The sequence below is a fragment of the Orcinus orca genome, chromosome 8 (assembly GCF_937001465.1).
Source record: "Orcinus orca chromosome 8, mOrcOrc1.1, whole genome shotgun sequence".
Lineage (NCBI taxonomy): Eukaryota > Metazoa > Chordata > Mammalia > Artiodactyla > Delphinidae > Orcinus > Orcinus orca.
The window spans coordinates 107,247,652-107,263,479 of NC_064566.1; the positions used below are offsets into that span (position 1 = coordinate 107,247,652).

Consider the following 15,828-nt stretch of genomic DNA (forward strand, 5'->3'; position numbering starts at 1 on the left):
ATTGCAATCCCTAAACTGTGACCATATTAAGAATGACAGAGCCAACTCTGGCTCTTGCTTTCGAGGAAAAATCTAGGTGTGGGAAAAGTTAGATCCACCAATAGCTGAAATATGAAATGAGAAGTTACAGGTAGCGCAAGGAAGTGCAGGTAAAGGTTTGGAATTCCAAAGAAAGCCTTTGGCTTTGGGGATTTAGCCACTCTAAAACTGTACTGTTCAGTATGATAGCCACTAGCAAGTGTGGCTATTTTTAATTAAGTTAATTAAAATGAAATAATACTGACAATTCACTAGCCACATCTCTAGCTCTTTTTTTTTTTTTTTTTTTTTTTTTTGCAGTACGCAGGCCTCTCACTGCTGCGGCCTCTCCCGTTGTGGAGCACAGGCTCCGGACACGCAGGCTCAGCGGCCATGGCTCACGGGCCCAGCCACCCCGCGGCATGTGGGATCTTCCCGGACCGAGGCACGAACCCATGTCCCCTGCATCGGCAGGCGGACTCTCAACCACTGCGCCACCAGGGAAGCCCTCATTTCTAGTTCTTAATAGCCCCTTATGGCTAATGGCTACCATGTTGGACAATGCAGATATAGGACACTTCCATCATCACAGAAAGGTCCATGGGACAGCCCTGCTCTAAAGGGTCCGTAGAACTTGGATATCCAGAGAAAAGAACATTCAAGACAGATAGATTGTTTGAGAAATGGAAAAGAATGCAGGGCACTGGGGGCGGAGGTTTTACAAGGACAAGTTTGCCTAAGTTCTGTGTAGGATATAAAAATGGAAGAATAGAAAGTAAGAGTGAAAATGGAGGTCTGACCTTGAATTGTTGAGCACTTGGAAAAGTGATCTAAGAGGTTTTGACTTTACTGTATTGTCAAAAGGGAGTCATTAAAATTACAAGCAGGGGGAAGTGATACGATCTGGTGCGTGCATCAGGAATATTTAGACAACAGTGTTAAAATGAATTATAAGGAGCCAGAGACTGAGGACGGGGTAGCAATTAGGACGTGGCAGTGAAAAGTCACCAGAGTGTAAGATGTTGCACTTTTATGGTTGTGGTTGTGGGAACAGAAAGAGAATGACTTACTGGACATGACATCTGCTTTGACAGAGAAGCAAGAGAGAAAGAAAGTCAACGCTTAAGCCATCATTTTATACAAGGCTGGTGTGTCCATGAATATAAATGTGAACTAAAAGAGGAGGAATGGGTTTTGGAGCGAAGAAAAGTCCAGTGTGGGACACGTGAAATATGTATGGGACACCCACCTTGAAGAGTTCAGGAAAGAATCGGAAAGAAGAGACTAGAATTAGGGAAGAAATTAAGAAGTAGAAATGTAGATTTCAGAGTCACTGATACAGACTTGATATTAACTCCAAGGAGGAAGTCATAATCACAAAGATACATAAAGTAGGAGGAGAGGAAAAGGTTTAAGGAGGACAGATCCTGACTGCAGAGATATTAGACTGAAGTCCTTTGAACAGAGATAACCTGACAAGGCAAGCATGTGCCTTGTAAATGAACAGGTGTGTCAGTCTGGCCTGAGACTTATTTAATATGGAGGGAATGAAGAGGACATTCCATGTAGAGGTTAAGTGCTGGCTTTCTCTATAGACTAAGCAGAGCTCGAATCACGGCTCTGTACCTCTCACCTTGTGACCTAGGGCAAGTTCCTCAGCCTCTCTGAGCCTCAGTTTCCCCATTCAAAAAATTAGTAAAATGCATCTCACCCTCTTGGGTTAATTGGGAAATAGAATTAGATCGTGTCTGTAAAGTGACTGCTATGCGTGGTACTCAGGCATGACGACCACGGTTTGTAATTATTCTAAGACACATCTCTGACTGCTTTCCTTGTGATTAGCTTACTTCACTTCTATTGCTCTTCAATTTCTGAACCTACAGAGGAGAATGATTAGTGAAGAGAATGATTAGTGAAGAGAACAGTCAAAGGCTTTTTGATACCCTGATGAGAAGCCAAAGTAGGAATAAGTACCAATGATAGGTATTGGTGCTAAGACACTGTGTTTCAGGTAAAACTTGTTAACGAGGGGCTCACAACCAGGCTTTGGAATGCAAGTCAGACTCTTCAAGTATGTGTCTACATGCTGCATGTAGGAAAAGAGCACCACTCTAAACTCGCAGATTACTCTGATGCTAAGCCATGGCTATAACTAAACCTGTGGGTGGTGAAGGCTGAAATCTTAGGTGGGATTCTGACTACATGAGGGTCATGATGAACTTTAAACTACTGGGAGAATTTATGAACATTTACTAACTTACCCTTCTTCAGAAGTGTGACTGCTTCCCCTGCTGACAGCACTGGGAAAGCTCTCTTTGTATTTACTTGCGCTGTTGACAGATGAGGCTCTTAGGACACAAGCTGAGATCACCATGCAAATTGACTAGAACGTAACAGGCATTTCATTTCCTCCTGCATCTCCACATCAGTTATGGTTTTGAGAACAGACTCCATGACTGTTCTGTTTATTTAGTTCTATTGCAAATAAGGCAAATGACAGCTCCAGACCCCACCACTTCTCTTTCTGGCTCCTGTATGTATCCCAAACCGGGTGCCAGGACTGACAGCACCATCTTGGATCATGCCAAGAGTCTCTGCTGTGGCCTCCAAGCAAGCTCAGGCACTTTGATGCACCCACTCAAAGCCAGGACCCTCACACAGCCCCTTACTAGAGGGAGGATGGACCTGCATATTCAATGGAGAGAAGGATGGAATTCCAGGGGCCACAAAAGAAGGAGTTATGGAAACTGCAAAAGCTGTGTGTGTGTGTGTGTGTGTGTGAGTGAGTGTGTGTGTGTGTGTGTGTGTGTGTGTGTGTGTGTTATTAGTTTCTAAGCAGAGCAGAACAAAGCCCCATATCTCTCCTCACAATAATGGGAGTAGAGGCTTGATAAAAGGAGAAATATTCTTTCTACAAAATGTGTTTCGTACTGTGTTGTCAGCAGCTAACTACACAGGATGTCATGAAAGACATGATAACCTAGGGGACTGGGGAGAGGTGAAGACCAATCCAATTTCAGCTACAGGACATGTCAAATTCAGACAATGTCTGAGTAACACAATCTGAGGGAAGGGACAGGACAGTTGCACGGAGAGTGTGAGTATGAGTGTGGGTCTCATTCCAAACCCGAGGCTGGGCTAGAGGGAGCCTGCAGGGGGACACCCTTCTTGGGAAGGGCGACTCATGAAGTGCTTTCCTCGGCTGGGTACAGAGGGCATTCTGAGGGCACCGACTTCAATCCTGATTCCTTCTAAGCTGTAATTGCTTTCTTAGTTTACCCAACCCTGAAATTAGGAATCTTAGTATGATATATACACCATCGGATGTGGGTTGTGGAGTTTACAAATATCACGTGAAGCAGGAAAGGAAAGGATGTCTTTCATATATATCTGTTAATAAACACACATACACACACACACAGGATTAAGATTAAGGTGTGCATGTGTGTACCTGAAGGAAATCAATTACATTCAATTGTATTCTTCACCCCAGAATAAGAAGCCAGGAAGGGAACGTCCCAGAGACACAGGTCCGGATGTGAGAAGCAGAGCTCAGGCTGCGGAGGGAGTGTTTTGACGCACAGTCTTGTTCTTTTCCACATTCCCACCCTGCCTCTGTGAAGAGCAAGTGTGATTATAATTTAAAATAGAGGCCGAATAAATGAAATTTATTTCAGGTTGACTGCCTGCTTTTCTTTAGGCCCACAATTATGCATGTTAAGTTAAATAATTATTTAAAGAATATTTGGGAAAAGAGGGGAAAACAGCAGAGAAAAAGAGCTGAGTAACAAAGGAAGGGTTAGAAATAGGTAGGTCCGGGCTTCCCTGGTGGCGCAGTGGTTGGGAATCCACCTGCCAATGCAGGGGACACGGCTTTGACCCTGGTCCGGGAAGATCCCACATGCCACGGAGCAACTAAGCCCATGCACCACAACTACTGAGACTGCACTTTATAGAGCTCGCGAGCCACAACTACTGAGCCCGTGCGCCACAACTACTGAGCCTGCGCTCTAGAGCCCGCGAGCCACAACTACTGAGCCCGTGCACCACAACTACTGAAGCCCACGCGCCTAGAGCCCATGCTCCATGACAAGAGAAGCCACCGCAATGAGAAGCCAGCGCACCTCAACAAAGAGTAGCCCGCGCTCACCACAACTAGAAAAAGCCCGCGTGCAGCAACGAAGACCTAACGCAGCCAAAAACAAGTAAATAAAATAAATAAATTTATTTTAAAAAAAAAAGAAATAGGTAGGTCCTTGCAAAAGTGTGACACGTGGGCAGGTGTGCCTCCCTTACCTGCTGGGATGCTCCACCAGGTGCCCGGCCCCCATCCGCCCCAACCAGCCTTAGCCAGGCCCCCTCTACTCCTCAACCATCTTCTCAGGAACCACCCTTCTCAGTAGCACCTCAGAACTTCTATATTTTTTTCATAAATAGTAACATCCACCTGCCCTTTTACTTAGCTATGAGTTAGCAATCTGGCCTGTGAACCCAACACTGGGTCTAGAATTAAAACCCCTTCACTGCAGCACTACTGACAATCACCAAGACATGGAAGCAACCTAAATGTCTATCAGCAGATGAATGGTTAAAGAAGATGTGGTACATACATACAATGGAATATCAGCCATAAAAAAGAATGAAATAATGCCATTTGCAGCAACATGGATGGACCTAGAGATTATCATACTAAGTGAAGTAAGCCAGACACAGAGAAAGACAAATATCATATGGTATCATTTATATGTGAGATCTTAAAAGAATGATACAGATGAACTTATAAACAAACAAAAATAGACGCACAGACATAGAAAACAAACTTATGGTTACCAAAGGGGAAAGGGGGGGGGAATAAATCAGGGGTTTGGGATTAACATATCCACACTCCTATCTATAAAACAGATAACCAAAAAGGACCTATTACATAGCACAGGGAACTCAATATTTTGTAATAACCTGTAAGGGAAAAAAATATATATGTATAACTGAATCACTTAGCTATACACCTGAAGCGAACACAACATTGTAAGTCAACTATTCAAGTTAAAATAAAACTCCTGGTGTTAAGGAGTGCTTCACCACTTGCTAGCCAGTGTAACTTGGACAAATCATGTGAGCTCTCTGAATCTCAGGTTCCTTTCTTGGAATGTGGTGATTTTCTGTTCTGTCTCCCAGGGCTTCAGTGAAGAACAATCAGGAGAGACCATGCACTCAGAGGGCTTCAACTGTGCGTGTTTTGATAGCTTTTCCTAGAGATAAGCCCAGTGAAGGGAGTTTAAAGCTTTTCGTGGCTCTACCATCTCTGGGCAACTTTCACTCTTCCTGAGGTTCAGTTTTCTTATTTGTAAGATGTGACTGTGGAGCAAACCTTTCAGGGATGTTGTGAGGATCAACTGAGATCAGTTTACACTCAATGTGCCCAGTGCAGAGGTTGGCTGACACTCAGCGAAACCTAGGGCTGGACTGGGTGGAGAATCAGACTTCTCTACCTGCTAAACTAAACCTTGGGTACCAAGTAATCTCACCTGAACTGACTCCAGGCTCAAAGTCCCTAAGTCTTTGAAGACGTAGAAATTGCGTAGCCTTGTTCACAGCATTCATCCTTTCTAGCCCTTTGCCTAAAATTGGGCTCAGCAAGAGTAGTTTGCTCCATGAAAGGAAGTGTCTGGCAGTAAACAGATTTTTGGACTAGCCAAGAGAGCAGATAGAGATACCAACAGCCAAGGAGAAAGGATGCCAGATCTTCCTGTCTATCGCTCCCTGACAGTGACAACTACTGTGACACGACGATACCCATACATTCCAGAATGCTGAGGAGTTCATGACAATCAGAGTGACGATGAGATCCTGGATTCTCAAAGGGCCCAGCGTTCTCAGTACGTACATAGGGGAAAGAGGTAACATTTGGAATGTGTGTCCCTGGAGGGATGAGCTACTGGTAAGTTAATTATCTTCTTCTTTGCCTCTCCCTCAGCCTCTCTACATCATCTCGTGGGGCTCTGGCACCCCATTCCTGCTCCCCCGCTGCTCATTTTCTTTCTTGAGTTTTGTCCACAATTTCTGCTAGTACAATGAAACATCAGTAGCAGGAAAAAGAGGGAAGTAAGAAAGGATAACTGGCAAATTCCCATGGATCTAGATTAGAGAAACCACCTTGGACGTGGTTGGCAGTGGGGGGTGGCCTGTGGTGGAGTCGCACGGCTGGGGTACAGACCCAGCACAGCTGCTGACTCACAGGGCACCCTGGCCAGTCTCTTAACCTCTGTGAGCTGCAGTGATCTCATGCAAAATGGAGATAACAGTCACTGCCCTGAAGCCTCCCAGGGCTTGTTGTGAGGGTCACATGAGCCAGAGAGTGTGACCAGTGCTGTAAAGTACTAAATAAACACACGGAAGTCATGTGATCGCTGTTAGAACATATCTCTTGGCTTGTCACATGGAAGACCTCATCCCTCTAAAGACCTTTTCCCAATTACTGGCCACTCCAAGTCATCTGGCCAGCCTGACGCATCCCCTGCCCCTATCTGCCTGATCACTGCCTTCTTATGCCGCTTCACTTGCTGTATCCATCTGTCCTACGTTCCTTTGACAAACATTTGCTGAATGCCTAGGATCCCTCAGACAGCGTGCTGTGTGGGGCTCCTGCTGGTCTCAAGTAGGAAGAGTTAATCTCACAAAACTTACCTCCTCTCATGCTAGTAAATTCATGATTAATCTCAAACAAACCCCTTCTTGTCTTGAGTTACACCTGTTTCTTAGTTCTATAACACGTGTGTAATGTCTGTGTCTTCTTTATCCCTAAAGCTCACAAGCCTAACACGTTCCTCTCCCAGCGGCTCAGGATCCTAGCTCTGCAATCACTAGTGGGAACATCTAACATTTCCCCAAACTCAAAAAGGGAGGTGATATCCTTTTAATTCTTCCTATTTCAAGATATGGGGATTAATCCTCTCAATGTCCGTTGGATGATACCTCTTGAAGGAAGCTTCTCCATTCCTACAGGGAGACCCACAATCTGCTGTCCTCACACCTTCAGAGTGACGGGCATGACCTCTTGCCCAGCCCATGCCTCTATCTCCTTTATGGCACTCCCTCCCACACAGGGCTGCCAGATTGGTTTTCCTGCCCTGACTAACCTGAGCCCCTTGTTCTGGATTTCCTTAACACCTCGGTACACAGTCACAGGCTCGCCGTCACGCACCAGGGACACAGTCACAGCCTCGCCGTCACGCACCAGGGACACAGTCACAGGCTCGCCGTCACGCACCAGGGACACAGTCACAGCCTCGCCGTCACGCACCAGGGCCACAGTCACAGCCTTGCCGTCACGTGGCACCAGGGCCACAGTCACAGCCTCACCGTCACGTGGCACCTTAAAGTTATCCCTTCAGTGGCCAAGATGTACCTTAGGGACCAGTGATGCTATTTTAACGAAAGCAGCTTCTTCCCTCAAAGAGAAGGACTAGGAAACTAATCCCATCAGATACGTGGAAAGGCCACCTTATAAACCAGGAAAGGACAGGCTTTGAGGTAGTGTTAGAGCAGCTCTCACTTACTCACTTTGCAGGAAGAGGGAGCAACAAAGCCTAGACCCCATGGGATTGCCCTTCTGCTAATGACACTTGTCTGGCAGAGGTGATGAGATTGTAACATTCTCAAATGGACAGAAGATAAATAAATACCATACACACACACACACACACGCACGCACACGCACACACATATGCAGATAGACAAGTTGCAGCTTGGAAATTTTTCAGTTTTTCTCATTGCAAAATCAATACCCATCAGCAGTTTGAAATTAAAGGCAGGATTAGACCTCAGTTTTATACATGCCTTATTGTTCCAAAAGCTTTCTACTCGGTCAGATAAATCTTCTTTAAGAGGATTAGGAAACTTTCATTATCTTTAACCTGAACTAACACTAAGTCTGAAAAATTAATCTATAGACTGGACAAAAGCCGACAGCTGCTGGGAAAGAGGAGACTTCTGGGCTTTCTTCTAATTGAGCCGCAGGGTCTCGGCTTCTACCCACTGGAAACTCAACCGATTCCCAAAGGAAGAACAGCTCCCTGAGCTCCTTATTTTAGCCTCTCAGTAAATGGAAAGCCCAGTCTGCTAAGATTTCCAGGAGGAGATGCTCCCCTTCCTCCTTTGCCCTCCTGATCTCTGCACTGGATTGCCTGGAGCTACAGAAGTTGCTTGGCCTAAAGCGTGGAGACTTGAGGACGTCACCTCTGGAATGAGGGACTCCACTGCCCTGCTTCTTGCCTCTTCCTAGAGTCTTTCTGACCCAAAGCTCTGAGACCCCACTGGCTTTCACATCCAGCCCCAGGAATTACTCCAAGCTTCTTACGAAGAGCATTATCCCTGAAGCTCTGTGCCACAAGCCCTTTATGGCCTGTATTGGCTTTGACATGCTTACACCGTCTGTCTTCTTCCCTGAAAAGTGATAGCCCTGTTCTGCTTGAGTCTGTTTCTGTACAGAGCCTGACAGTTCTTTTTTTCTTTCAGTGACGAATTTCCTGAATTTGAAGATAACGTTGTTGTCAAGGCCACGGAGGTGCCACGGAGGCGTCACTTCCCACGCCAAGAATTTCTGCTCCTCTGGAGCCAAGCCCAGGTGGCAGGCGGGTGGTGAGAGCTTGAGCTCCCTTGTTTTCTGCAGACATCCCCGCTCATCTCAGACGACTGATCTCAGCGAGGGCCTCCACCAGCCTCTGAGAAGCATCAGCTGTGACACTTGTCTTTATCTCCAGATGGCAGCCCGTCTTGTAGCTCCCAAGCAGATCACCCCCAAGCCATACCCCTAGTGGGACATGGATGGAGAACAGACACAGCGGAGCAGGCAGATGTGGGAGTCTGGGAGCGTGTGGGTGAGAGAAGGGCTTAGAGGCTGAACGGAGGCAATGTTTCAGCACTATGGCAGCACCAGGGCCTGCCGGGAGCCAGGGCTGTAGCAGACAGACCTCTGGCCCAGCTCAGGCCATTACCACGCTGTGCAGAGCCAAAGCCCCTGATGCTCTGCTAGCAAAGAACTGTTCCAGACAAAAGAAAAGAACGGCCGCCTTGATTTGCACACGTGACCAAAGCACGGAAAGACTCTAACCCCTACTCAGACTTCCCATGCAACCATCTGAAATGAGCAAAGTTATATTTTTTAGAAAGGCAGGGATGAGGGAATCCATATTAGCTAAGCGACAATGCCATACACATTTCAGAAACTGAAAAAATATAAAACCCATTGGATCAACTGCAGGTGGGATCTGATGAAAGGCAGTTACTGACACTAAGTCACACACAGGGACTCTTTCTGAGCTCAAGGCATGGCCACAAGACATCAGCATAGGGGACACTGAGAAAGGTCCACTCAAACCTCTCCTTTGGTGGAGGAAGGATATGTCATAGGGGGATGGGAGCTAGTCTGCTCAGCACCTCATTGCTACCATGAGTGGATACCTGATAGGACTTGCTTTACATAGTGATGGGGGCAGTTCGACATAAGGTCATTTGTAGAGCTGCCTTGTTCTAAGACGGTTCCTCAATTCTCTTGACTGCTCTCTGCATGAGTTTTTAATTCTTAACACTTAATAGTTGATATCTGAGATTCTGACATTTCTTCAACCCCATTTTTCTCCTACAAAGTAAAATTCAAATGAAACACTCTTAACTACTATGCCTGGGTTATACTAATTCAGACTTTTAAGGGAGAATGGGAGAGAATGTTAGGGATTCCCCCTTTTAATTATATAGACTTATTTCCAACATAGACCTGGAGATAACATTTTGACTAATATCCCTCTTGACTTCAACTCCATTGTGGGGCTAAAAGGGTGTACACGGACTCAGCAGCAATGCCAAACGGCGCACAGAACCCCTTCTGGTACAGACACAACCACCAGCTATGCAAGAACAGTCATGTCACACGATTTCACATCAATATTATTAACGCTTTATCATGAAATAAGCCTCTGAACAACAAGAGGCGCGGAGAGTAGTACCGTATCCATTTCCTAATGTATCTTTTCCCAACTACAGAGTGCTAAGTAACTAATATCTATATAATATAACATAGTATAACATAACATCATATAACATCGTAACATAATATATATTTCTAATATATCTTTTCCCAACTCCAGAAAGCTCAAACATGCCGAACAACCCATTAATGGCAGAAGGACCAGAGAGAAAACGGAGAAACTCCGTAAAGATACTCAGCACTTAGTCAAGACCCCAGCAGGTGGAAGGAATCCAGGACAGACACTCAGTCTCTGGATTCTACAGAGGAAACGGCCTTTTGTGTCTTTCTACAGGAGTGGAAGGACAAGCTGAGATCATGCTTCCCCTGCCTCACTGAGGGGAACGTGAGCCCGCTGGCCAGGCCGCCTACCTTGCACGATGAGGTGCACCCGGGAGGTCTTGGGGTGGTTGTCCGTCTGCACGGAGCAGGTGTACGGGCCCTCGTCGTACACGTCCACGTTCTGGATCATGATGCTGTACTGGGTTGGCGTGTTAACCAGGATGATCACACGAGGGTCTATGGACCACTTGTCGTTCCCGGCGTAGAGGATGGTGCTACGGTTCAGCCAGGCCACCCGGGTGACCCGGTCATCTATGGTACACCTGTGAGTGAGGGTCGGGGAGGGGAGGGAGGGAGAAAGTGTTCAGAGATTCTGTTATAAACACAGCTGCTGTCACTCAAAGGGTAAATGAAATAACATAGCCCAGTGCTAAAGGGAACGAATTATTGATAAAACTTCCTAAATAGAGGGCAACAGTGGCCTGAATCCTCCTGAAGAACCGATGCTACAAAATCATTTCTATTTGATTTAGGAACATGTTATGTGAATATCTTTGCTGTATATTTGCTTTCCATCTTATTTTTTCCCTTAGGCTTCTATGAAAATTAGTTTATATTTCTCGAGCACAGTTACCACCTTGTGGGAGAAGTGGCCCAGGGCCAGAGGGGAGAGAGAGTGCATCAGTATTTCAAGTAGGTCACCAATAATCCACACAGCAAATGCTTAACTTGTTGTTAGGTCAAAAATGGGACATATTTACCTCCAGACCTCCCTCGTGTTCATCATCTCCTGTACCCCTAAGCCGCCCAAAGCCCTCCAACTGCAACTGATAACACAGTCTTGAAAGTCATGGTACAATGCCAGCAGTCTTTGAGGCAGTCACGGCTACCTCTTAAGATTTCAGGAGAGGGAAGGAGAAAGTGGCCAAGCAGACCACTACCCCACATACCCTAACCTACTCTTCCCAACAGTCAGAGGCTATGAATGGAGGCTACGAGCAAATGGAATTTGCTGCAGGTTATATATAACCTGCAGGTTATAACCTGCAAATGGAATTTGCTGCAGGTTATGTATGACCTGCAGGTTATCAGGTTTAATGCAGAAATAAATGTGCCTGCTGGTCAGGAAGAAAATTTGCAAATGTGTCCCAGGAACTTAGAACGTGTGGGTGGAAAACTGAGAAAAGGAAATCCTTGAGAAATCGGAGCTGTTCAATGAAGGGCATGGTTAAAGGGCCCCAGGTGTGTCTACCCCAGTACTCAGTGCTCTAGTCAGAACCTGAGTTTCAGTATCTTGGCAAATGAAAAGGTGAAATGACACCTGCTTCCCCGAGATGTCCCACCAGAGGGGGTATGAGCAGTGCCTCCTGAGGACCGGGAACGTGAAGTCAGCACCTTCAGGTAGGGACACAGGGAATAAACATGGCCACACCTCACCAGGTCTGCTCCCACCTCGACCTGGACCAGGGCTCAGGAGGTGGGAGCACCAAGGACACCGGCCATGGGGAGACACGTGTGTTTCCCTTGGCAAAGTGAACAGCCTGACATAGCCTGAATGGTCCAGGGAACAGAAGGATACTGGAGCACCAAAATGACAGCTGCCACTGAAAGGGGTGAGCGCCCAGTCTCGAGAGGCCCTCTCCCTGATGGGGAGGAGGGATAACAGTAAAACTAGCTTCCGATCAGAGGGGTCTGCTATGCACACGTCCACCTGTCATTCAGCAGGTGCGGGCAGCCTCGAGGTAGGGGTGGGGTGACCACTGGGTGCAGGAAGGAAGAGATTTTTCTCTTCTATATGTTCTTTGTTATTTTTTACAACCACAGAAGTAAAATAAACATGTATAAACATGTAAACGAATACAACACAAAGATGCCTAAAGGCCGAGCTAATCTTTCTCTCCACCCAACTCCCTGCCTGGATGTTGCCATTTCAGTGACAGCCTGTTATGTCTTCCTCACCTTACTCCTTACAGACATATATTCACATACGGAAAGGTTGTGTTGATTTGGTTTTACCTAAAACAGAATCATACTCTAATATTCTTACAAAGCTTTTATTTTAACTTGGCCACAGGCATCCCTGCATACCTGTACTTATACATCTAATTCTGTAATTATTTTGCAGATGCGTCTAAGATCAGTGAGGTGAGTTCTGGGGACCCAGCTGCATTTACCTAATGGTCCCTGTATTCAGGTATCATTCAATGACTCCTTCCCACCTTTACGGATGCCTATTTGGCATAAAGAAAAACTGAAGTCATCAAAAAGTCTACAAATCATAAATGCTGGAGAGGGTGTGGAAAAAAGGGAACCCTTCTACAGTGTTGGTGGGAGTGTACACTGGTGAAGCCACTATGGAGAACAGTATGCAGGTTCCTTAGAAAACTAAAAATAGTTACCATATGACTTAGCAATCCCACTCCTGAGCATATATCCAGAGAAAACACGAATTTGAAAAGATACATGCACCCCAATGTTCACTGCAGCACTGTTTACAATAGCCAGGACATGTAAGCAACCTAAATGTCCATTGACAGAGGAATGGATAAAGAAGATGTGGTATGCACATACAATGGAATATTACTCAGCCATAAAAAAGAATGATATAATGCCATTTGCAGCAACATGGATGGACCTAGAGATTATCATATTGGATTGGCCAAAAAGTTCATTCGGTCAGTGAATTTACATTGTTCAATGAAATTCTTGGTGAAAATGAAAAATATATCTTTTATTTTTACTTAAAACCGAATGAACTTTTTGGCCAAACCAATACCAAGTGAAGTAAGCCAGACAGAGAAAGGCAAATATAAGATATCACTTATATGTGGAATCTAAAAAAATGATACAAATGAACTAATTTACAAAACAGAAACAGACTCACAGAAAATAAACTTATGGTTACCAAAGGGAAAAGGGGGGGGAGATAAATTAGGAATTTGCATGTAACATATACATGCTATTATATATAAAATATATAAACTACAAGGACGTACTGTATAGCACAGGGAACTATACTCAGTATTTTGTAGTAACCTATAAGGGAAAAGAATCTGAAAAAAATATATATGTATGTATAACTGAATCATTTTGCTGTATGCCTGAAACTAAAACAACATTGTAAATCAACTTCACTTCAATAAGGAATAAATTAACTAAAAAAAAAAAAAAGAAAAACTAAGGTCATGTTGTCTCCTCCACATCCTTAGGGCCCTAGCTTCACTTTCTGTGCATTTTTGTTCCTTATACAGCAACTGTCCATTTCCCTTATGAGGACTAAAGCCCTAATGGGCCCTCTCTGCTCCCCACTTTCAAAAGCATTTCTTAGGAAAAAAAAATATGATAAACACATTCATTCACTCTCAGTTGCAAATCACTGATAAGAATTAACGTGCCAACTTTCTTAATAACAGCTGTATTTCCATGAAGATTGAATCCCTGTTTGAATGACTCCTAAAGGTTAAATTCCTACCGTACAGTTTGGCCAGCCTGGAAGTAGATGGTAAACTAGACAGAGTGAAGGGTGTTGTCTCCCAGACCCTGGAACCACACACACCCAGGTGACAGTGCAGACAATATGCTTGCTTTTATTTTGGTCAATTATGTAACCCTTTGCACATTTTAAGTTGACATAATATTTTTAAAGTTTAGGTAATAGTTGCAAAGGATGCATTTTTGGTCTGTGGAGATTATTCACATTTTAAATTATTAAAATGTCATAATGGGGCTTCCCTGGTGGCGCAGTGGTTGAGAGTCCGCCTGCCAATGCAGGGGACATGAGTTCGTGCCCCAGTCCGGGAAGATCCCACATGCCGCGGAGTGGCTGGGCCCGTGAGCCATGGCCGCTGAGCCTGCGCGTCCGGAGCCTGTGCTCCGCAACGGGAGAGGCCACAACAGTGAGAGGCCGCGTACCACAAAAATAAATAAATAAATAAATAAAATGTCATAATGTCCCTTTATATATATCTCTATACGAATTTAAATACCATAGCAATTTGATACTCATGGTTGTCTGCTTTCAAAATTCATGAACAAGTTCTTTTTTAACAGTCATAAAATGTGCATTGTTCCTTTTCTAAACTTGAACTTGTGTATCTATTATATATCCTCTGCAGGATTTTATCCTGATATAATACTTCAAGCATATTTTATGCTTGAAAATCTTTTATTGATCAGCTATCATATTTATTTACAACAATATATATAAAGTATAGAGATTGAAATTTAAATTTCCTTTCATGTTCTGTGACCCTAAAGCTCTGAATAATATTTTCTTTTAGAATGAGTTATCATTACAAGGATAATACTGATAAAACAACATAAATATATTATACATGTGGTTAAGTAATAATTAAACATAAGAAGTAAACTTTTACTGGAAATATAGCTCTCAGTGGGATAGATGAGGCTTTTCTGTTTATTATACCATCGATAAATATCATTATACTAGAATGAGAGCTCAGGATCAATTCTATTCCTATTTTGCTTTGGAAAAAAAAAACAAGTTCACATAAGCAAGGAGATAGAAATGAAAACCTTGTATAGCAATGTCACTCAATTCTTTGAACCTCTTCCAAGATATATGCCAAAAACCGCATAGTAATATAGCTTCAAAAATTATTTTAATGATCTCACAGCTGACAATTCAATTAATTCCTCCTTCAATTTCTTCTAAAGCAATGAATTGGAAAATACCTAACTTGCAAAGGGCTTTGTAACCCAGTATTAAATTCATTCAATTTCTCAGTATCTGGACAGTATATTGCTAACATTTTACTAGGCCTTATCAAATGACTGTTAAAGATGTGTTATTCTGTCACTTAGAAGCACTTTGTTTAACCCAATACGCTGAGAAAGGTGGGGAAATTGAAATACTGTTTATTTTAATATGCCAAATCACCCTGCCCTCTGTCAGAAAACATCTCTATCTCTCTGGATTCTAATTCCAAGATAGGGGAGGTACCGGTTTTGCCATGAATTCATTACTGACGAAAAACTGTGCCATTTCCTTGAGGACTTCTCTGCTTTACTTTGGTGGGATTCTCCCTCAGGACTGATACTCTGATGACAGATCGGTAATAGCGGTGGAGGTCACAACGAAAGTAAAGGAACATTCTCTCCCGGACAATTAAAGTGGGAGCAGTCAGAAAGGACAACCAGAACCACAAGTCAAACACAGGCCTTTCTCAGGCAGATCCATTTGAGGACATTTTAGATCTTGAAAATGTACTTCTTTAGATACATTTCCTTGGGTTAAGACCTACAACTGCAGGTTGGGGGTGATTCGCACCGGTTCAAATTGCCGCAGCGTCTGGTAGGGGCTGACTCTGAGGCAGGGCAGTCCAAATCTACCCCTCTGGTCAGCACACACTCTCAGTGCCCTGCCACACAGCCCTTGGAAAGCCTCGTGTACCTCTCGGTGGACGTACCCCGGATGGATGACTAAGGTCCAATTCACCTGCTCTCAAGCCTGGGCCTCATTAGTGGGCATGGAAAACACACAGAGG

At 44.4% G+C, this 15,828-nt stretch overlaps 1 protein-coding gene across 2 annotated transcripts in view; it reads right to left on the reverse strand.

The window, feature by feature from the left end:
* The window catches only part of LOC101270320 (opioid-binding protein/cell adhesion molecule), a 1,084,701-nt gene that overhangs the window by 221,832 nt on the left and 847,041 nt on the right, over positions 1 to 15,828 (reverse strand). For both annotated transcript variants that reach the window (XM_049714323.1, XM_012536988.3), the window contains exon 3: positions 10,412 to 10,644. In XM_049714323.1, coding sequence (XP_049570280.1) covers positions 10,412 to 10,644 — 233 coding nt within the window. The remainder of the gene's footprint in view (positions 1 to 10,411; positions 10,645 to 15,828) is intronic.